This window comes from Parasteatoda tepidariorum, chromosome 7, assembly GCF_043381705.1.
Source record: "Parasteatoda tepidariorum isolate YZ-2023 chromosome 7, CAS_Ptep_4.0, whole genome shotgun sequence".
Lineage (NCBI taxonomy): Eukaryota > Metazoa > Arthropoda > Arachnida > Araneae > Theridiidae > Parasteatoda > Parasteatoda tepidariorum.
The window spans coordinates 63089173-63114677 of NC_092210.1; the positions used below are offsets into that span (position 1 = coordinate 63089173).

Sequence of the window (25505 nt, forward strand, 5' to 3'; positions counted from 1 at the left end):
GATGATTCCTTTCTCGGAAGTTTATTTTTATAATTATTTGAATTGTGTTTAAACTCTTTTTTAATAGAGATAAATTTAATAGAGATAATTCTTTTTAAATAGAGATAATTTTAAATTTTCTATTTTAAATATAAAATTCTATTTGTCTTGTTTCAAACTTTCTACTAAAGATTTAGTAAATATACAAAAAGTATGTTATCTCATTTACACTATTCTGCATAAAAGAAAAGAATCAACAGGTTGCATGTTCCCTCGAAAACATTTATTACAGAATCATACACCAAAAAAAGGACATTTCTTTGCAGCTTTCAGAAGATTACTTACTATTAAGTTATTTTTTTTTTAGTTTCTATTGGAATTTAATATTTACTTTGAACCAAAACATTGTCTTTAATCCATATATTCATATTAACTCGCTTTCAAGTTATTGATTTGGAAGACTTTTTTTTCTTGATGACTAAAAAAGAAATAATAAATTAGTGGTCAAATTCATTTCAAAATTTTTAAAGAAAAACATGCTTAAAAAATTACAGTAGTTTTACAGAATAGGAATAAAAAAAGAGGAAACTATTTTCATGTTGATAAAAAAGATGTTTTTCCGAGGAATTAGACTTTTCTTGTAATCTTTTGTGCTTCCATACAAGTACGGAAAACGTTTCCTTTCTACCTTATTTATTCAGTTATTGCAGAAAGTTTTATAGAAAGCTGTTTCCAAGGTTATAAAGAAGAAATAGGAGCTAATCTAGATGGTGCAACTATATGTCTTGTTAAACATGCTTAATAAAAACAAAGCAAATGAGGAAGACATCGAATTATTTCGACTTATGCCCTAGACGATGAAAAAAGCGAAGCAACCATGTTAAGGACAGGGATTAATATCCATTCTTTTGTTCTAAACTGGAAAAAGACTCAGAGAAGGGGGGAAGACCCCAGCCTGGCCGACGGGACAACTTAGATACTTCAGAAAAAACAAACAAATAGACGTAAGGAACAATTTGAAGAGAAAACAAGACAGCTTTGACGCGCTTGTAGTGACCGTCAGCCTGATCTCCAAAGCATTTTCCTCACGTGACCAGTGCATCGACACCGGACTCGTGAAACCGGCTTTCGAACGTTTTCAGAATCTCTCTTCTCTTTTAATTCTCTCTCTTCGAACTTTCATCTCTCAGTTCATCCTCATCCATCCGCGGTAGAACAGTTAAAAATCCTTCTCTGATTCATTCGAAACAAGACCGCATCAAATAATGGAGCATCCGCTCTTTCTAATTTTTGTCGTGCTCTCGGTGTTCTGTGTGAAGCTCTCGAATCAAGCTCCCCAAGCTTTACTGAACAAAAATGACTCAAATATTGATGAAATCGTTACAGAGTCGTACTCCAAATCTACTACTCACAGTATTCTTGGTGAATTGACCTCCAGCGAGTCTTTAGAAATATCATCAATATCTCCCAATGAAGTTACTAAAACTGAAGCTGTGACTGGCTCACAAGAAACGACTAAAAAAATTGAAGAGAGTTCTTCTGTTTCGGATATAGTGACTATGCTCGATTTCACCGCTACTCCTACCATTGGAGATTCTTCGGTTTCTACGGAAGGAACGACTCAAAAAAGGCCTGATGAGGAAGTTGTACGATATATCCCCCCTCTAGATCCGATGAAGAATATGTTAATGATGGCAGAAAATAAACGCGTCTTAAATATTACCGAGAATGAAAAATCCACAGAAAAAATCACGACGGAATCATTAGTCACCGAGAAAATTGAAACAACTTCCCCAAACACAGAATTATCTTCAACCCCCGAAATAATTTCTAATAAGACAGATGTTTTAAAAAAGTCCGGTGATGTTCTCACGGAGATACAGAGCACGACATTGGAAGCAGAATCATCTACCTCTGGTGTGTTGGACAAGACAGCATTATCAACAACAATGAAAGTTCCAGTTGATAACGTGACTGAAGTTATATCAGACTCTAACAGAACTGAGGAACAAAACGATTCTATTTTTAACTCAAACACTGAAATTAACACAGAAGGGAGTGAGAAAGTGAATGCAAATATTTCTGCAGTAACCGAAAAGCTGGACGAAGCATCTTCAACTGATTCTTCAGAGGAATACTTGGAAAGTGAATCTACTACTTTTTCTCTAGCGAACCAAACATCAACACCAAGTAACGTAATTGCTGAAGAAAAGATTGATGATACAATTTTATCACGAAGTGATGAAATTGATTCTGAAAACGAGACTGCCATTCCGGAAAATAGTCTTGAAATCATGAAGACGAATATTAGCGAAAAAGGGGAAATTGAATCAAGTTTTGAGTCAAATAGCACAAATCCAATAGAAAATTTAGAAAAACTATCTGCTTCTGAAGACGAAAAAGTAAAAAATATAAGTTTAGAAGAAGATTTAGAATTTAAAAATGCTGATTTACCTCTCGAGGAGTCCAATGTTGTATACAGTGAAGAATCAAACAGAACAATGGAAAGTGAAGTTGCAGAAAATGATGCAGAAGAGACGGAATCAAGAAATTTACCAGAACAGGAACAGACTACACCAAATATTCTTACAACTGTCGCTGATTTCGTACTTTCTTCAACTACAACAATACTTTCAACTTTAGGTGGTTCAGAAAGTCCTTCTAAAAACGCTACAGATTTGGTTCTCGAGTTCAACCAAACAGAACCGTCTGTTACAGAATCTGATCTTGGAGTCGTTTTAAGAGAGGAATTACCAGAAATACATAAAGGAGAACTAGAAAAATCAAATATGGAGACCATCCCTGCAGTCGAAAACGTCACTACTGTCTCCCCTGCATCTTCTGAAAAAGTTTCAGAAATTTCAAAAGAAGAACCCAATAAAAGCTTAGTTTTGACAACTACAGAATATAGTACAAGTACAGAACTGCTAAGTACAGAATTAAAAGAGCAGGAAATTCCTGTAACTGACTCTGAAATTAGTGAAAATAATACTAAACCACTAGTTGAGTTATTATCAAACTCAGCAATGCTTTTAAATACTTCTTCAAAAGAACAACCAGAAGAAAATTCCATAATAGAACACAAAAAACATGTTAATAACCGTTATGTGAGTGGCAACAAAACAGATACCATAGCAGCAGTTCAATTTCTACATTATCATGATAAAACAAGTTCTGAACAGTGTTTTAAACTAGTCGATGCTCATTGGAACTATGCGACAAATTTAACTGATGAAAACAAGAAAAAACAGGTAAGTTCCTTTTAGCATATTTTCTTATGAAATGCATTCAAAATATATTAACATTCGATTATTACGCATTTTATAAATATTCAGTTGAAGTGAAGCTATATTTGGGGAATTAATATAAGAATTTAAATTTTAATTTTACTTCTATAATTTTAAAACTTCAACCAATTTAAAAAAAACTCTTATATGTGTATAAGTTTTGTCTGAAACATATCAAATACCACCCAAGTAAAATCTATAAAAAAGAAAGTAAGTTTTAAACAATAATACAATATTTGATTGGTAAGCTTTATTTACTTAAATAAAATCAGCTGTTTTTATGGACAATTGATAAAATTGCTCCAATTTCTGAGTATACTAATCTCTTAAAAAAGAAAAAAATATTAATGTTTCAAATCAAGTATTAGTTCAAAATCAATTAGTTCGAAGTCAAAAATCATCTTTCTCATCTGATCCCTTATCTAGGAACAAATATTTGGGGATGCAAAAATTTAAATCAAGAAAATTTTTGAGCAATAATTGTCAATGAAAAAAAAAATCATCTACTTATCAAGTAATCAAATTTAATTCCGCGTGCTCCTTTTGTTTTTCTATATGTTAAAAGTACTCAATACGCATCTTATCTTATTATTAAAAAGAAATTCCGTTTAATTCTTATTTTTTCGATAATTATTCATTCACTTATTATCAAACTTTGAATTTCAGTGCAAAAAATTTTGCTATGTAAAAAGATTTAATATAATTACTTAGTTTCTACAAAAGTAACAATATCTATGTGAAAATTAAATATTATTATCTATACAATTATTTTAATAATAATATACATTCAATTGTGAGAAGTAAAAAGAAATGTTGAAAAAGGCTTAAAAATTATCTGTAACATAAAAGACCTGCTCTGAAAACTATTGAAAACTATTTTCTGATATTCAAATTTTATCAAAAATGTATATTTATTCGGGAAAAGTAAGTTATTATGCTATATTTAACTTAATTGATAAACGGGAGAAATTATCTGTATAATTTAAGTGTAACTTTTGATTCTTGGAAATTTATTTATAATTTATAAATGTGATCATTACGTCAAAAGTTATTCTCAGTGCTTTGCTTTCGCTACAGAAAATTACAAGCTAAAATATTTAAATTTTTTCTGAAATAATCAGTTGCCAAGTATCTAATTCCAATCAATTTGTATCAATCTATAAGACTAATATATTTCTAAATTTTGAATTTAGAGGCTCTTGGAAATACATCTGTATATTACTATGAGATGGGTCAATTTTGATAATTAAGCTAGTTATTAGTAGTTTCAAAACTTTAGATGATGTCTTATGATTAAGAGTTGACAGGAAGGAATTGATGCCAATGACTTGAATCACATAAATAAACATAAAATTTGATACCATGTAAAAAAAATATAAATGTTCCTTCAAGAGTGTTTCGTATTTGTTTTCAATTTTTAATTGAAAATTTTACTGATGATCATCTAACATTGAAACGATGCGTAAGTAGAATAAGAATTTTTAATAGTTTTTGAAGGACATCAGTTTTAGTAATCATCTCGTGTTTAAACTAATTGGTTATAAAATTTATGGATCTCTTGCATCTTCTTCGAACTTAAAAGACTAGTATTTATTTGCCCTCTTGCTTTATTTACTTAAATTCGTTAAGAAAAAATTGTGTTTCTTTGTTTGCAATAGGGCTAAAGAAAAAATCTCAAAATGCTCGGGCAAAATTTATTATTTTTTGTGTAAGTAGATCAAATTATGTTAAGTTATTTCAAATTTCTTGTGTAAGTAATGTTGACTTTCAAAACAATATGACTTAGGTCTGTTTTATGGCTCCTTTCAAGCGTTTTTGAAGTAATTTTTTTTGTTTTCTTTTTTCATATTTTACTAATGCATTTTTTGGAAATAATGGTCTAATGAGTATACTTAAAGGTTTATCTTTGATTTAAAAAAAATCTTTTCTGAACTTTTCAGTAACTATTTTAAAAAAATAACATATATTCGATAAAAAAATTGTTTTTTAAATTAAATAAATCAAAGTATTTTTGCTCGAATAATAAATTTTCATGTCAGAATTATTTTTCTAAAATAAGTGATTATTCAAAACTACTTTTTTTTTACTTTTATGCGAAATAAAACCTAAAAACAAATAAAAAAAAACTTTTTCTAAAGAACTTATTTAAAAATTAATTTTAAAAAAATTAATTCGAAATTAAAGCATTAATTATTTTTAAGTGATTCTGAGTCGTTCAAAACCATATCATAAAATTCATTGAAGACAACATTTTCAGTTGAGCCTGCAAACAGCCTCTCATGAAGGTTGCGTCATTTTTTGGTGGAACTGAATTATATCTTTGATATTTTTGCGTATTAAAATAAAAATAACAAAAATATGCAAATGGAACTTTAATTACTTCTTATACGTGTAGCAGCAACATCATTTAACAAAATATTAAAAAATTAAACATGGTGTTTAACTTTAGATTCATGAAAAGTTAATTTTAAAAAATTCTTATTTAAATCAATGGATTAATAATTTTATTGTTAAACATGAGTCGAACATAGCAACAACCATACTATAATAGAAATATATAATAGAAATATATAATAGAAATATATAATAGAAATATATAATAGAAATATATCATAGAAAACACATTAAAAGTCAGTCTTCTTCTGTATTTATAATGTTGTATTACAATTTTCATTCTAAATTTCAAATCTGAAATAAAACATATTTATAAGATGAGTCACCTAATAATACTTTAAAATAAATATACTAATTTAGTGGAAAAATGAATATTAACAGCTTAAGTAATACCTACAAATCACTCATCATTTGCCAATTTTAAATTAATAAAGACACGCATTCTATATTAGAACAAAATCAGTCAAAATTTAAACGAAACTTTTAAAGATGATAAGAGAGAGAAAATAAGCATTTTTCGGAAAATCATACCAATAATCAAATCATCTAAACACTGATACTTATCTTAAATGCGAAATGTGCTAATTTATCAAATGTTCCTATTTTTCAAGTTTTTGTCTTTCATAGATTATTTTAAACGGAAAAAAAACATTTAAAACAAAAAGAAAACTTATTAGAACAAAGTAGCAGAAAAAGTGTCAAGTTCATTGTCCTTTAATTTTGAAAGGTTGTTGTTCTAAAGGTTTAATTCCATAGGAAAAAAAGACCATATGAAGGATGCATACCAATTTTTAATCTGCTTTAGGGGTCTATTTGCCTAAATAATTCATTTGTTTTGAATTCCACGTAAAAATAACAAGTTTCCTAATCTATACCTTTAAAATAATATTTAGGAGCTTTTTTCTAGCTAAATTCTTTATATCTAATAAATTATTCTTTGTACCATTTAAAATTTTAAACAATATTTTTGATTTTAATACAGTTTAAAATATAGCAAAAATAAAGAATTAAACAGTTTTTGTTAAATCAATGAATGCAATTTACTCAAAACTTGGGAAACTTAAATATAATTTAATCTTTCTATTTATGAACAGAATAGTATGATTAGATAAAAAAATTCTTAATGCTTTAAACACAGCAAAATGTGAATTAATTTAGCTTCTAGCAAACCCAAATGTGCCATTTCAAATCTTATTGCCTCAACACCATTGTCTAATAATTACTTATTATTTGACCTAACAGAATAAATATAATTTACATATTATAAATATTTCATAAAATAATATATAATTTAATAAATAAATATATTATTAAATGACAATAAAAAACCATGCATTCGGGTTTTTAGTAATTTTTTGAACAAAAATACTAACAACGTATATTTATTCAAAGCAATATTTACAACAATTTTATACTATTTCTTAATTTTTCTAAATGAATAAAATATGACATATTTTTGATGAATTGATGATTTTTATAACTATAGAAACTGAACATTTGGTTGACCTATTTATTTGTTGACCCTTTGATGCAGATGAGACACCGGTGACCCTTTAATATATAATTCCTTTTGAAGATCTAATTACAAGTAAAAATATTTTTCAGCATTTTTTTATTTTAAAAACAGTCTAATAGTTACTGAAAATTCTGTCAGATAATCGGAATTATATTTGTATTATAAAACACAAAATCTAAAACAGTAGCTTTAATTTTTTTTCATTTATATTCAAGAAATTATCAATAATTGATTTTGCAAATTAAGGAAATTTAGATGATGAATTACTGTTTCTCCTGGATCTGAATAACTGTAAATAAGTGCAAATTTGAAAAAAACATGGTCTGGCCGTTTGACGTCCAAACGTGAGCAGTCAGTTCATACTTGCGAAAAGACACATGTATCTTATTTGCGACTATCTATCCCTATTTCATAACTATAAATTATTAAAACCCACATACATATTTTTAATTTATTTTGACCTGAATTAATACAAAATAAGGAAAAAAGTATAAAAAATATGTTTAATGAAAATTCTGCGTCAAAAGGTTAGTAATAAAGTTCATTTTCTGAGAACTCTTTTTGATTAATTTTATTTCCCCTTTCCATCACTTTTGCACTTAATTTTGATTTACATTTTTCAAAAATATAGATATTGTTAAATATTGTTTAATAATTAAATTATGCATAGATGAATGATCACTGAGTGTTTTAACTTAAAATTTATTTTTGCCCCTTTCGCAAGCTTAAAGAAGATAAGGACTTACCCCAACTCTATACATATTTGGATTTGGGAGCGCTACTAGGTGATTAGAAACGGCCTGAATTTATAAATATACTGATGTCAACTTTGTTATATATTTTATTGAACGTCCTATTGTCTTTTAACATGCCATTAGAAATGGAAAAATTTCAATTTAGGTGGAAACAAGACTCAAAATTCTTAACCATGAGCTTTTTTCCTTTACTTCAAAGTGATACATTCTTATTTTTTATTCAGATGGTGACAAAAACTACTTTTTTTCAAATAAAACGCAAGATAAAACATTTTCAGTTTTATTTTGATACTTTTTTGTACATTTATTAATTTATTTAATTTGGTTTTTCCTATTATATGTGTCAAGTGATACATAAAATGTGAAGTCTTTTTACTCCCTGATCGTTTCTTTTTGTTACTCTCACCCCGCTCAAGGAATATTTCTATTCAATTTTAATTTCTGAATTTTTTTAAGCAACAAATAACAAAAAATTTTAAAGACAAATAATACTATGGCTATCTTTATTCTATCCGAGATAAAATATTTTTAAATTAAAATGTAATACTTTCAGTCATATCAAAAATTAAGAACATCAATATTTTAAATTTTGCCTTTGCATCAGAAAGGTTCTGGGTTCGAATCCCGGTCAAGGCATGGATGTTCTTTCCTTCTCTGTAATATCTGTCCTTACTGTGGGAGCAACGTTGGCCCACCTAATATGGTGCCCCTGAAAGAGAGGCCGACAAATCTGCCCTGTAAAATGCCTGAATTGACGAATGTTAACACAGGTGGGCATTGGAGAAAAAAATAGTTTAAATTTTGGAAATTTTCAAAAATGAACATTTGTAAGCACTTTTGTTGATTTTTTTCTGTGGTACAGGAGCATAAAATTTTTAAAACAATGCATCAATTTCAAAAAAAAAAAATTTAAATGCACTCCTGATAATCTAATTAAATTATATTATACTACATTATGTTTTGTCATTGATAGTAGCGTCGGAAGTCCTTTCAGTCATTTGATAAGCAAAAAATATTAATTCTGATAACGTGGTATTACTAACAATTATATCAATTTCAAACATCGTGGCTTTTGGTAGGATTGTCTTAATGATGACAGTTTATTGTATTCAAATTACTTTTTATGCTTGCTCTCAGTCCCATTTACTTCCTTAATTCTTGTTTTGAACAATACATACTGCGGACTTTAATGTTCTCTCTTTCAATGATGCTTTCCACATTCTTTATGAAATAATTCTTCCGCCCATTTTACTGAGTTGTTTATTTTACGAGTTTTTTTCACTGCATTATATCTACATAGATAGTCCTAAATAAATAAACATCTGGCATGAAATAAAGGAACAATTAACTGTCAATACCCCGGAAAGGTTTTTGATTGTTTGCTTTTTCAATCATAGATATCCTTTCATTTCATTGAAAAATAAATTAAGATAAGGAATTATCAAAAATACGTTTTATGATTTTTATCTTGCATTTTCAATTTTGACATATATCATTATCACATATTATTGGCATATATTATTCTTATTGACAAAATTTGAAAATCTAGTAACCTTCAAGCATTTTAACCAAGTAATTGTCACAAAAACATGTTATTTACTCAAGAAAATTTATTCTTCATATGACGGCAAAGCATTACAACGGCAAACTCTTCATTCAGTATATATAGCTGGAATTTTTCAGAACAGATACTATCTATTGGTTAAAGAGGTACCATTTCTAGTTTTTCAAGAATATGCTACGGAATTTATTTTATTTTATGTATTTATTCATTCTTTCTGTTTTACTTTATTTCATTTTTATTAAATAATTTATTTATTTTTTACTGAGTAATTCTTACAATGAATTCGTTATACCATTATGAGAATATATTTTTCTTTAAATCACTTGTTATTTTTAAATTAATATTTTGAAATTAGTTTCGTAATGTACTTCTAAATTTCATGATTTTCTTATTTATTATTATTTTGCTTTTACTTTTTCCCTTGAGTTCGTGGCATAAACTGAATGTATAGTATTCCTATTATAAAAATAGAATCTTAATAGCAATAACTTTAAACGTATTTGTCAAATTTTCACGAACTGAAACGCAATAATTATTTCGAGTGTATAACTATATACTAATATGTTATTTTAAGTTACGAAAATAGACCCCAAAATGCACTTTCTCAAACCTTTCTTACACATTTTTTTAATAAAATCCGTATTTTTGTCATGGTGTAGCTATAATCGAGAAAATATGGCCCAAGTTAAGTCATCAAGGCAATCGAAATTTTTATCCCCCTAAGGGGTCACGGTACTCTTGCAACATTTTTTTAAATAAAGACATAATCTTTCATTTTTAGATGATTTACAAAATTTGTCAAATAACAAAAATTGTTAACCTGTTTAGTTTTTTAAAATTTAAAAAAAAATTTGAAAAAATTAACAATTTTTAAATCGCTAAGGCTTTTTTATTTTTACATATTTTTAAAAAAAAAAATTTCCTAATGCTTACAATATTCATGTTTACAACTTTGTGCATTCATTTGTTGATATATCAATTAGAAAAATTTTTATGGTTTTTTACGTAAAAAAGTAGGAAAAAATTATCAAAAATTCCTAATAGGTTAATACAACATGCTGTGAAAATTGTAATACCTTATGAAATACTTATTTCATGCACAGTTTAAAGAAGTGAAATATACTTAACATAAAAAAGTTTACTTCAAAGCTTTACCTTAAATAGAAAAAAATCCTTAGGGATTTAATATAAAAGTCCCTTTCTGTGTATATTTTTCGAATTATTAAAATGAATAATAAAACATTTGCTCAAAATTATAAAACTATTTTCGAAATATTAGGTCAAATCTAACACAAACATTAAACATTAATCATTAAACATTAATCATTAAGCATTAATCATTAAACATTAATCATTAAACATTAAACATTAAGCACAAATCATTAAGCATTAATCATTAAACATTAATCATTAAACATTAATCATTAAGCATTAATCATTAAACATTAATCATTATAATTAGATAAAATGTAATTAAAATGTCCCGATGCTTCCTTTTATTTTCATTTCAATATAAATTTTTGCTTTAAGAAGCGGACAATATTTTTTGTATGATAAATTATCAAAATTTATTGTTACATGAGAACTTTAAATAATATTTTTTTATTGTATAGTTGTTATCACCAGTCTAGCTGAACGCATTCCTGAGTTCAAACATTCCAAAAAAAAACCAAAATCTTTCTTGAAAGTTTAAAATCTCTCTGCACAGTTCCGCGCTAGTTAACATCGCTAGTTTTGCTCTTACTATTATTCGAAAGTGACATGGATTCATCATTGCCAATCATCAACCAATTTTCAGGCAGTTGATCCATTGTTTGCGGGGTCGCATCAGCCATTAAGTGAGATTGCGAAAGAGAAATCAAAGAGATTCGGGTGATGTCGGCTGAGTGGAAGGATTTTAAAACCTTTTGATTCTATAGAATCTCGGTTCACTTACTTTCGATTTCTCCCGCTACGCTTCGTTGGCCCCGATTTCGTGTCAACCTGTGAAGATGGAAAGTGTGAAATTGGAGGAAGTAACTTAAAATCTATCATTATTTTAAGAAAAAGAAAAGTGAATGTGATTAATTTGAGGCGGCACTAAGAAGCTTACTCAGATAATGTGGTATTACTCAAGTCAATAGTATTTTACACCAAAAGCAATTTCATTAAGACTAATTGGAAGAAAAAAATATCTTAGGTCTTAGTTCTGTACCTAACAACTAAATATATATGTCATATATTACTCAACTTTAAGTAAGAATTTAGGCGATCAATAGTAAAAAGGGGTATGTTAAAAATCTGTTCTTTTGAGAAAAACCAAATAAACTGTTTCAATTTGGTTAGGATTGTTTTAATTTCACTCGAATTCTTGGATTCACTTCTCTAGGCAGTCTAGAAAATTACTAGGTATTTGATAATCGGTGATTGATATTACAAAATATAAAAAAAAAATTCGTAAAAATGTTCCATAACCCCTTTTAACATTGACCGCCTCTGTCATAAACATCTTTCAGTGCTGAATTGAAAAAAATGGGTATAAACTATCAATTTTTTAATTCTTATTGAAATAAATGTCTAATAATACTAATTTCAAGAAATTCTAATGGCAAAAAAATCGATCACCCTGAATCTAATATGGATATTTAATCATGGGTATTTGAAAGCATGCATATTTGATCTAATGATCAAATATCAAATGTTCTAATGATCAAATGTTCTAAGACTCGATCTTAATGGTTAGAGGAGATGATTGAAAATGTACTAAATAATTACAAGGACAATACGGACAATATTTTAAGTTACGAAATCAGACACAAAAATGTACTTTCTCTCAGTTAACATAGCTTTTTTTAGACTGGTTACGATTTCTTTAATTTTACTTTTTGCGTATTTTGTGACTTTACTTAACTTTTAAGCGAACTTTTTAATAGAATTAAAGAAAAATTTAACACAACTATAAAGTTCGAGTATCTAAAATAATCCCCTGCAAAAAATAAGTTATAGCAATTATTTATTATTTTTTATTATTTTATTTAATAATAATCGAAAAAATTTTGAATTAAAATTGCAGTTTGATTGCATGCAGTTTTTTTACATGATTTACATAGTGAAATACAAATTTTGTGTGAGAGCAGACGAAGGGGTCCTGAGAAATTGAATTTTTAAAAAGTCGTATTTTTAAAATTTGGTTTCTCTTTAATCCTAATCCGCATTCAGAGAATTTGTCAATTGTTTTTTGAATGATTTCGTAACTTACAATATCTCCTACACAAATTAATTAGCATATTTAATTTCTACCCCTCGAAACATTAAGATTAAGTTCCTGAACGAGAAGATCAGATCATTAGATCAAAAGTTTTTCAAAGTTGTTCGATTTTCGCTTCCACTGTACGCCTTTTATATTAATAAGTGCAATAGTGCAGTGTTACAATACTAGGGCTCACAATGAACAGAAACGTGGATCAATTGAACGCCTACTAACCTATTAAGTTAAATTGTAGTAAGCTGGCTCCATATTATGGTTTAAGGTATGGCTGTAGGATACCGTGTTAAAACTAATCGGATACCGTGTTGAAACTAACTAAAACGGAAGCATTGTTGATTTCCACGCTCCACGCTTTAAAAGGGCAATATCAGCTTTAAATTTATTTTTTGCACAGTTAATGTCAAAATATCAATATCATAATTTACTTTACACTTAATTTTATCAAATGTTGTGTGGAATTTTATGTGAACAGTTTGAGAAGCCGCAATATATATATATATANATCTAGCATCATAAATACAGCTTATTAGCATTTTCATATTTTTGGAAACTGTAGACTTTCGAGACTTTTTCCAGTATTAGTGAAGAAATCTAAACATTTTTTTATAAAAAAAATGCATATCTCTTATATATATATATATATATATATATATATTAAGTGTATATATATATATATATACACTTAATATATATATATATATATATATATATATAAGAGATATGCATTTTTTTTATAAAAAAATGTTTAGATTTCTTCACTAATACTGGAAAAAGTCTCGAAAGTCTACAGTTTCCAAAAATATGAAAATGCTAATAAGCTGTATTTATGATGCTAGATAATTTAGATGATACTAGACGATTTAGCTTCTTTCAAAGACGATACAGGTTTTACGCTACTGAAATAATAATTACCTTCTGACCCTAATTAAGGTCAAACATTAGCCTTGAAAGATTTTTGTATGGGATTTCCAAAGTTAAAACGATATTTTTTTAAATAATTCTTCTCCAAATGATATCGAGGTCAAAATTTTTTGATCTATGAGACAATGGTAAAAGTTTTGGCTCTTTGATAACCCCGTTCATAATTCTTCTCAAATACTCTTTGTTAGTTATGAATTTCAACATGGATTATTTTTCAAAATGATTCAGATAGAATGAAATTAAGAAATAGAAAGGAAATGCATTTAAAGAAACGTCTTTTCATTGGATATGATTTCGTTATATTTCTTTTTCCCATGTGCTTACATTTATAAAGCTTAATTCTTCAGTAATAAGAAAGAATGAAGATAAAATGAAAATTGATAAAGGAAGATAAGGGTGAAACAAATCGGTAAATACTTTTTTATAAATTTTAACAATATTCTGTGCAGCTGAAAAATATCCTTCACAGTTTTTTATAAGCATTTTAAAATGTAATTAATGCATGAACTGAACATTAGTTTCTGCCTGTAAAAATATATTTAATAAAAAAAGCAAAAAGTATATTCTAATCCGGTTTTGACAGTAAATGAAGTCAAACATTCAATATAATGACTAATGATAACAGAAAATCTCATATATTTTATCACTTTTTTTCATAAAAAAGGGGAAGAATAACTTTAAACTTCTATAATGATGAGTGATTCTAAAGAAAATGTTCTAAAGAAAAAAATTCTAAACGAAAAACCTTGTTTAATAAGATGCTCTAATGAGAAGCTTTATAGAAAAAAGTTTTCCTTGCAATAGTTTTAAATTGCCAAGAATGAAAATTGTAATTTAGTAATGGTTGTTTGATGAAATATAGTTATTTAACCTAAAACATTAATTTTCTGATTAAATTTCAGCTCAAATTTACGTAAAGTCTTTTGCATTCCACAAAAATTCAAATTTTTGAAATACTCTAGGGTGCAACTATATTACTATATCGTTTTTTATTAAAGTTTCCAAGTTTTTCTTTTAGTTACATATTAATTAAGCATAAATTATTTTATGAAAATCACCAACTTGTTTCGTTTTCCACAGATTTATTTTAAGTAAAAAATTTTAAATTACATATTGGAATTTTCAGGTATCAGGTATATTATAATTGCAATAAAGTATTTTTTTTTTATTTCTGTCATAAAATTTAAGGTTATTATTTATTACTTGTAAATTTCAGATTTTTTGGCATTTGTCCATCTCTTCTAAACTTTCACAATCTCTTTTTTACTACAATGCTTATCTATTTAAATTATCTCATTTCACCTAATTTTTCACTATTAAAGCACTCTTTGATTGCTATAACTAATGAGATTATTCATGGAAGAAAAGAAAGTTAATTAAACGGATACACTCATTTCTAAATTAATTACTATAATGAAGTTAATAGTAATTGAAAATGAAAGAAAGTGTCATTTTCTTTAATAGAAAGAGAATCTTCATTGGAATGCATAAAATACATCATGTTCAAACAATTTCTAGCATAAATAAATCATAACATGATTTAATCTTACATTTCTTAAAATGAAAATAACAAAATTCTTTTCCTTATAATTTGACAAAAATAGAAATGGAAAACATTGTAGTATGAACTAAAAAATGTCAAATACGTGAATCTTTCAAAAAATAGAGATTTAAAATTCTAATAATACATCCTTTTCAGTTAATAGTGATAAACTGCCTTCACTTTCGTTATTATTCATCGTGTATTCTTACTTAGAAATTTATATTTCATGTTTATACTAACAGTTAGATAGATTTTCGTGTTTTGACTTGAAATTTTAGAAACTTATATCACCTCTAAACTGATTTGAGAGTAAGATAAAGTGTGAAAGCAATGAAATTTTTGCTAGCATTTTTTTTCATCATATCTCTGTCAAAAATGTGAAATATCTTTAAGAGTAAGTTTTTTATTGCATGTTTTTAAAGTTTTGAAGGCGATGATTTCATTATTCGGTTAATTAATATTCTAAGTAAAGACTACAAAATTGTTAATAAATTTCACTTTCATAATTTCAGTGAATGACTTTACCGTTTTAAAACTCTATAAATATTTTTTGAATAAACTGCAGTCAATTCTCTTTTTTTCTGTACTAGCTGGAAAAAAGTGTAAATAGTACAAATACAAAAGAGCGGAGCAATAGAAAGTAAAAAATCAATAAATCGATTTCACGCAGTACTACTCAAAAGAGCCCAAAACTGAAGGACAAAAAAAGTTAGAAATCCAAAACTATTTTAGTTTTTAAAATTAATTAATAATATTGTTTTCATTTATTGCCCTTCCTGACAATCTAATGTTATTAGATTAAGCAAATCACGATTTTGGAAGCTGAACTGATCAAAATAAATGTTTACTATGTATTGTTAAAGCTTTTAGGAAATCTCAACGAAAAAAATAGTGTCAACTACTTTACACAAAAGTGGCATAGTGAAACGCAACACATAACACTTTGATCTAGTATTTCATTACACCAATGTTCTTTAACTTTATTTGGTGTAAAGTACCAGCCACCATTTTTGTTATTAAATAACATTAAAATTTATAGCAGTAAGATACACGTAAGAATCAGTAAAGTTATTTTCATATTACAATATAAAATAAGAATCATTAATTTAGAATGCATATACTCTCTCTGCAACAAATTAACAAATAAACAAATTAATAATTAACAAAAGTGCTATAAGCTGTCAAGGAAATTTGGTTTGTTTAAATAGAAAATTAAGTTGATTGTCATCAAAGATGTTATCCTAAACAATTGAATAACTATAGTAAATTGCAGTTTATTGTAACAAGGGCTTATTGTCTGATACTAAATGTATCACATGGCTTCATTTTTTAAACTTTCGTTCTAAACGAACTAATTAACTTTTTAAAAGACTTCGTAGGGCAAAAATAAACTATGTACACAAATGGTCTTCAAATAAGAGCTAGAAATAAACTATTCATTTAATATAAATATTTCAGATTATGCTTATAAGTCAGTATGAACTCAAAAATAAATTATACTAAAATGGGCTATTTTTTCTGATTGAACACAAAAAAAACAGTGACGCTTTTTAGCCCATTAAAAAATTTTATTTATCATCTTTCTTACACTGTTAAAATTTTCATTTCAAAATTATGGTAAAATAGCTGGCAGCTGTCTGTCCATACGATTAAAAGTAAAAATTACGGTAAAGACCATTCTTTTCCTTTATGGTTTTGAAAACATTTACAAAAAGTATAGTTATAAAACCATAAATACAAAACTATACAGTTTTTTAACCATTTACAACTAGCATTTTTTCATAAACGTAAAAAATAATGAATTATTTAACTAGACATAGGAGCTCGGCATTCCGTAAGGTAATAGGCATTGGAGAGTGCTGGACACTGGAAATTCTTCATGTGTTGAAGGGAATGGAGAAAATATTGTAGTGTCAACCCTAGGACTCGAACTCCAGTTCTGCCGGTCATGAGATTGACAGATAAGCCCACTCGGCTATGATATGTACTCAGTTGCAAAGAACAAAGTAGCTTCATTAGGTGGTTCTAGTTGGTGAGATAAGATTCTGGTTGTTTAACCGTATTGGGTGAAAGCAGCTAATAAGCAGTTTTTCTCAAACTTAACAGTTTGGTTACCATTTTATTTATGGTTATTTGACTGTTTTGATTAAATATGGTAAAATAACCATTCACTAAATTGTTATTTAACCATTTTTTCCGAGAAATTTCTAACAGTGTAAAATAATCTAATACTAAACAAATAAAAATAGAAGCTTCCTATAAATGCATGCAATTTTTTTTATATAAAACACCTATATAATATTTATTAAATCTGACATACATGAAAAATTAATTTGCATATCATTTTTCCATAATATACATATCAAATTGACAATTAAATAACCATTAACCTCATATTTATTTTCTCTTTTGATTAAGGTAATCGACTACCATATCTTATCAATGAAAGAGTAAAAGTAAAATCATTGTTTAGGATGAAAGAAAGAGCATGATTGTAATGATATTCAACTTTCATTCTCAAAACCCGAAGACATATGTTAAAAAGAAAAATTCTAATTGCAAACAATGCTGAATGCAACAAGATTTAAAGCAAGAGCTTGCTTTTGTTGAAACCACTGAAAACCTTGTTGAGTTTTTGAATCACATGTTTACTCATGCGTGGAACATATCAGAACAAAATCTTCGCAATACAAAGAATTTGCTAGAACATTAAGGAGAGACTTCATGCTCTTTTTTATTTGTAATAAAAGCTTTTTGCGGTGCATTTTAATTTGTAAAGTGTCAGTTTAAAAAATCAAGCAATTCAGAAAATTTATGAAATCAGCGAACTTGCTTATTGTAGAAGATATCTATTTCGTTTTTAATTGTGCAAGTGAATTCAAGTAAATAAAACAAATGCCATTTGTAGTCTACAGTAAAATTGTTTAACGATATAAAAATATCATTTAATGCATTTCAAATTTCAAATGAAAAAGCAATAATAAAAAAAGTTATTAATTTAAATTAAAATTAAATAACATTTCTTAAAAAACAAATATCATAATGTATTCTAACTTTACCTGTACAGTGGAATAATAATAGTTTTAATAATTTTTATATCATCCTAAAACTTGTCATCTATCTTAATAAATGATATGGGATAATTGACCATATGAATCCAAATTTCTTACGCATATGCAAATCAAATTTTACTTTCATAATAGAATATAAATTTTAATCTCATCAAAATCTAATCAAATCAAATAATCTAATCAAAATGTTAACATGTTTGAATAAAACTTTAAAAAATTTAACACGAATGATATTATTGTTAAAAAAAATATATATCTAATAATATTCCAATTGATGTTTTCACACAGTGAGGAAAATTAAACATTTTAAGAAATTTTGATCCTGTCAACGAATTTCTTCGAACTACTGAGCGAAAAATAAATTTAAAATTAAAGAGCTTTAACTTCTAATCACTCTCCTGACTAAATCATTAAATCCATATTTTCTAGATAGATAGAGCGCTAGCCTCCCAAGAGGGGGCGCCAGATTCGAATCTCAGCGGTAGGTGGTTCATACGAATTCTGTCCCCAGCTTGCACTGACAGCATGAAATATCCTCGGTGGTAGACAGATCATAAGTTGGAATCCTTTTGTCGTTGGACTATGATAAAATTTAAAAAGCAGATTTGTCCTACATTTTAAAGTTTTAAGTAAATGTCTAGTTTAGTCTAACTTAGTATACTAAGTTAGACTAAACTAGACATTTAGCCTCAGACACAGCCCAGTTTAGAGGGCGGACCCATTCATACATCCATTTATTCATCCACACGTTGTTATTTTGACCTGAACCAAAGAACGATCAATCTTCGATTCAGTACCCCCAGAGGTAATCACAAAGGACTAAATTATAAATATGCAGTGCTTGAATTAAATGCATGTTTGAAATTAAATGTGCGCATAAGTACTTGCATGTAATCGGGTTTATGAGTGTTGCATTTGTGGGAATATTATAGTTTCAAAGATTTTACAATATTTTATTGACTTATTGCATTTCAAAAAAAAGTCATACTAATCCATAACTACATTGTTCTTTGTATAAATTACCATAAAATATCGGACAACTATTGTGATTATTTTATTACGTCTCAAAACTTAGATATTAAATCCAATATAAAGGATGGGTACTTATTGTCGTGAATCACGACTTAATGTCAACAAAGGGTGTTTCGAGCTCTCGTGAAAAACATTTCATTTTATTACAAGAAATATATTTCCGTACGTTTTATAACGTACATTCCAAACGTGTAAAATATGACTGATAATTATGACTACTCGATTTCTTTTCGTTCATCAACAAAGTATGCACTCTACTTTTTATGAAACTACTACATACAAATATAAATTATAATAATAAAATGAAGAGTTTTCGTCTGTCTGTCTGTGTGTATTTTTGTCAATCTATTATAACTTAAGAAGCGTTAGTTTAACGCAGACAGAAAAACATAGCCAAAAACATTTTTCCCGAAGCATTTTTTTAATGTAAAGATTTTGGTAAAATTAATAATAAAATACGTTTTTATAATATGTGCTTTAATTTGGTAAATTTATCATGATACCTTAGAGCAGGGGTTCCCAAATGATATTTTTTTCTGAACCGTAGAGTTCGAAAAACGGGTAAAAAAGATTCCGAAAGTTATTACAAATATATAAATATATAAGTATACAAATACATAAATATATAAATACATTAATATATAAATATATAAATACATAAATGTATAAAAATATAAATATAAAAAAATATAAATTATTAAGCTTTTAAACAGTGCTAATTAAATTATAACACACAAATTTAATCAAAACATAAAAATAAATTTAATACTGAAAGCAATCCGCATTTAATTAAAATCTGACAACTAAATTTAAATAATTATTTCTCGTTCATTCTTTTCATTTTAAGTCCACCAACACTTTGTTTTATAAGAACTGCTTTCAAATTTGACCTTCAAATTTGAAAAATAAAAAATAAAAAGATTTAAAACGAATTACAAGGTTAGTTAAAATCAGGAAAGTAGCTTGTAAGCAAGGATTTCATTAATCTTCTAATAGACAACGCCCAATCAAGTAAACAATCTTTATAATCGTTGAAGCTGATAGTATAAAGCAGTCTTAAGCCTATTATTCTTTACAATGCATGAAAACAATACATATTAAACTTAGATAAGGTAACATGCAATTTACATGCAGTTATTAATTTATTTTTTAAATGTTAATTTAAATTTCCTTGTATGCTGTTTCAAACAGCTAAGTGATAAATAACAGGAGATTGATCATGTAATTCAAAGGATGCACCTTAATCCACAAAAATAAACTTTTACAGATATGCACAGCATTTAATTAACAATTAAATTTAATTTACAATTAAATATAAAAATTTAACGACTTGTGGAATAATTAAATATTAACATGTAATTACATTTATTTTAGAATCTAAATTATTTATATGCTTTCGAAGTGCCATATTTAAACATGTTGTATGACCCCAATCCAGCAATTTTCCAGATAAATTGTCACTTTAGTGCATGCCTTATTTTTAATTACAGTTGGATTTAAAGTACTTAGGTTTATAAAAACTTGCTTTAAAAAGATATATCTCAAAAGCTCAAAAAAAAACATGTGGTTTCAGATTGTTTTCGAATTGCTAATTCGGTGACATGCTTACTTGATTTTTCTCATGCTTACCTTACATAACGAATCTAAATCATAGTCATATCAAGAGAAATAATTTTATTGCGAAACTCTTTTTGATTAAGTAGAGCTGTAAGCGAGCATACATCACTAATATTATCGTTTAAATAACTGAAGGTACAGAATCGTCTTAAATTTGCATATGAAAATCGCTATAATAAATCTATGAGAATAATTCATTCTTTCACACGTTGTCTCGAATAGTTTATATAATATTTATAAACTATTAAGCATTGAGGCTAAAAGTTTATAAATTTACTGTTCCAAGCAAAAGGAATTCCTGAGTTAAAAGATGGTCTCAAAAATCTTCTTTTTTATGTATGTAGCTGCGGAGTCTAAGCAAACATGGCTGACACCCAATATTTTAGTAATTTTTTTCACTTGAAAATCTGATTTTTTTTTTTTAATGTTGATCTTGCTCTGAACTTTCGTATATCTCTGTAAATATGCATCAAATTCTATATTTATAAATATATTAGATAAATGCCAATATAGTATAAAATACTTGCAACCAAATTTAAGTTATAAGCAAAAGATCGTTAGTCATAAATATCATAACATAAACGATTATAACATATACAATTGTAACGACTCTCATGTGTTTTAAAGTTATTTTTATATAGCGTAAAATATGATTTGGACCAAATACAAATGAGTAATTTATAAAGTGTTCATTTTCAGATTATTTTTCATTTGCACAATCAGTTTGTTTTCTGAGGTATTGCTAATCATTAAAACTTGTATTTTTTTCCAAAACAAAAAAAATGGTTTTAATATATAAATTTCCCACCCGATGAAAAGTGAGACTTAACAATCCTTTTATCAATTTTTATAATAAAAGGTTTCCTTTTAAACATTTCCGCAGCGTTTTAATTTTCATTATAGCTACACAATGATTTTATCTGTCCTTCTGTAAGTAAACCTTTTAAAAAGCTTTTATCCTTGATTTACAACTTTACAATTAGATTGTTTAATTAAAATATTGACAATCAAATGTATATATTATGACAAGGAAGGTCTCCCGCTTATTTATGTAGAATGAAAGGTGTTAGTCGTTATTTTTTTCTTTTTATTTTTACTTTGTCCCAGAATGTTATTTTTTTTCTATTTTCTTAATATAAGAGTTTAAATTTTTCAAATTTATCAAACAATCTACGATGATTATCATAAACCATAGTGTGGAATATTCAAGATTAAACGAACTAAAAATAAACCCTGATTTACTTCTTTATCTCAATAATTATACAAACAAATCAAAATATTTTTTTCCAATGCTGTGTTTAATATGATTAATTTCTAATAAACTTTAAAGTTAGACTATATCATATCACCTAAAAATGACTAATCACCAAACCATGTTTCCTTCGCCTATTTCTTAACGAGCACGTAATTTTGGCTCTTATTAGACGACATGGATAGTGTCTGAGCTGGTATTTCTATCCTAAAACTTCCATACCGGCTCACAAAGAGCTCTTCTAACCACGCCAAATTTAACTTGCACCCTGCTCCATTTATACACCGTTCCTATTTTGCCGGCTGTCAGAATCGAATTCACAACCAACAGCTGTCCGTCAGTGGTGCGTGTGAGGCTCCGTATAACAGCACCGTAGTAGTTTTAAATCAAAACAAATCACGACAACAAAATTCTCAAGTGTGTCAATCTAGTTTCTGCATGCTGAGACTGCAGTCTATACTTGAAATTATTTTCAGATATATTTATAATCGAAATTAACAGACATAAATTTTTCATCAGCTGAATTTTGATAAACTTCACTATATTTGGTTCTCTGAATTTGTTGTATCTGCTCAATATCAAAATTGTATCTTATTTACTGCTCTAAAAATGAAGATCTCGATAATATTGATTCTTAAGATAAGACACTGCTCAATATGAAAATTGAATTTTATTTTCGACACATTATTATTCTTTACTGCACCAAAAGTTCTTAGAATCTTGATAAGAATGATTGGAAATAAGACCCTGTTTAATATCAAAGTTGTACATTATTCTTCTTTACCAAAAACTTTTAGAATCTTGAGAAGAATGATTCGTGATAAGACCCTGTTTAATATCAAGATTGTATATTATTCTCCTTTACCAAAAAGTTTTAGAATCTTGAGAAGAATGATTCCAAATAAAACTCTGTTTAGCATCGAAATTGTATCTTATTCTAGTCACATTCCTTTCGCTCAAATATAACTACTTGTGATTTATTCCTTGCTTAGTACACATTTTCATATAAAACTATTAGTCGTATTAAAAAAACTTTAGTCAAATTTTCGTTTTCCTACTCATGCACTATTATTTGAACTAAAATTTTAAAACTGAATATCAATTTTTAATCTCCAAAAAATACACACATAAAAGAGTTAAGCCATTTTGTGACTTCAACTCAAGTTTTAAAAATCATTTCATTAAATATCAATACATCATAGTTTGCAATATAGCGTTGGAGTTCATCATTATTATAAATTGAAAAACTTAAATTCAACTCTTTAAAAATCAATGAAACAAAACTCATAGATACTTCGAAGGAAAAATAGTTTTCACACTTTGTTTGTACCCATTCGTTGGAATCACTACTATTTGTTTGAATCTTAAGCCTTAAAAATGCTGTGCAAGTGTCTACTTGTTTTTTTCCTCTTCAAAGAAATAAAATTTGAAATTAAAGTCAGTCCTTTACCTTTAAGAAGTTTTATTTTAAAAGTAAATCCGGAAGTAAACACATACAGTCTAAGCATCGACCTTCTAAAAAGAATGTGATATTAAAAATAAAGCCATCAAAGCGTTAAATCTGCTCTGTTTGATTGAAAGCACCTAACCGAATGTGAACAAAGCTGCACCATATGAGAGAGAATTTTGCCCGTGTATTTATTTCAGAGCCTCGAATCAGCGAACCAGAACGTTTTTTCTCACGAATTCGTATGCCTTTGACGGTTCATTTTAGTGGGTTACTGTAACTTGGCCACTTTTATTTTCTACTCCTTTGTTTACGTTTTATGACCCACGCTTAGGTGAATTGCTATTTTAATATTCAAAGAAATAAAGCATGATATGAGATTTTAAAATTGTTTTAACTCCGGAAAAGCTATGAAAATATTTTAGTCATGTGAACTTTTGTCAGAATTTTTGTCAGTCAGATCTTTACAAATTATTAAGGATGTTCTTCCCTGTGAGAAAAGCATTTAATACTTTTTTTTTATGAATAATGTTAAAATCTTTACGAGTTAAATCTTTACGATGTTAAAATCTTTATCGTAACGAGATTAAATTTAATAAAGTATCAGTTACATTAAAGTAAACTAGTGGGGTGCGCAGCCTGCTCGCTGACGCTCTACAACCCCAAAAAATTGCTACGCAATCTTATATGGTCTGCTTCGCAAATCAAACTCGCTTCACTCGCTACTAACTTAGGTACATTGCAAATACACAAAATTCTAAGAATTCAAAACAATCATTCAAATCCATATAAAAAAAATTTTTAAAACAAATTACATCTTTTTAGTAAATAAGTCATTAAAATAAATTTGAATTCAAATAAATGACATGTAATTCGTTTAGTCTATTGGAAATGTGCTATAGTATAATTCGTGATTTAAATCAAAAATCATCAAATAAATTTGTAATATATAAATTCGTGAAAAAAAGCGCTTTCGACAAAATACTAAAATAGAGATCTATCAACAAAGACTACTCACTTCTGCCTATCTTAATAGTATGAGATTGCCGCAGCTGATGCTCTCTGGTTATTTCAGTTTCCGTTTTTAAAAGCGCTATCTGTTGAGCCACCTCAGCTAGATTTGGCATGTGACAGTTTTAGCGGCAGTCATTGGTCGATTCGCCGTGTAAGAGAAATAGTAACGTAAACAAAACAACGCAAACGTTGCCACCGGCGGAAAAGAAATACAGCCAAAATTTGGGAGCCACGTAAGAGAATTATATATATTAGATATACAATTTGTATGCATTATTTCATTAAAAAGTACTTTTGAAAGGAAGTGAACTAGAATTACATTCTCCAAACTTATAATTTCATATTTATCTCATTTTTAATGCATTACATTACTGGGGGAAATTAAATATAATTATTGCAAGTTAAAACGTAAAACAAAACCACTAAAAATGAAATTCTATGCAGAAATTGGTGTGTAAATAGTTATCGTAATTGTGAAACAAATGTATTGAGTAAATGTGTTTGGTCGAAATAACCCCGTAATTTCTCTTCTTGCTGTTCTGCTCTAACTTTTCCTTTTTTTATTGGCAAATGTTATTTATAACACCATTAACCTTGTCACTTAAAGTATATAATGTATTTTCGTTTTTCCCCCGACTTCCGGAAAGTATAGTCAAATCCTATTTTTGCGGCATTAAACTCAAAGCCGGCAAACCAATCACAAAATTTCTGGCAATCCTACTTTTAAAAACAAAAAAGAGGTGTTTTCTAAGAAAACTTGTCAAAGAAGTTTCTTTAACAAAATATGTTTTGGATTAAAATAGTATATTTTGTACATAAGAAGAGAGGAATTTTGAACATAAATAGGAATCTTATTTACATAAAAA

General features: G+C 27.5%; 1 protein-coding gene across 1 annotated transcript in view; it reads left to right on the top strand.

The window, feature by feature from the left end:
• Positions 1-1167: 1167 nt before the first annotated feature.
• LOC107444143 (angiotensin-converting enzyme) overlaps positions 1168-25505 on the top strand; it is a 55936-nt gene continuing 31598 nt past the window's right edge. Inside the window, exon 1 of the mRNA XM_016058228.3 lies at positions 1168-3230. Coding sequence (XP_015913714.1) covers positions 1245-3230 — 1986 coding nt within the window. The 5' untranslated portion in view covers positions 1168-1244. The remainder of the gene's footprint in view (positions 3231-25505) is intronic.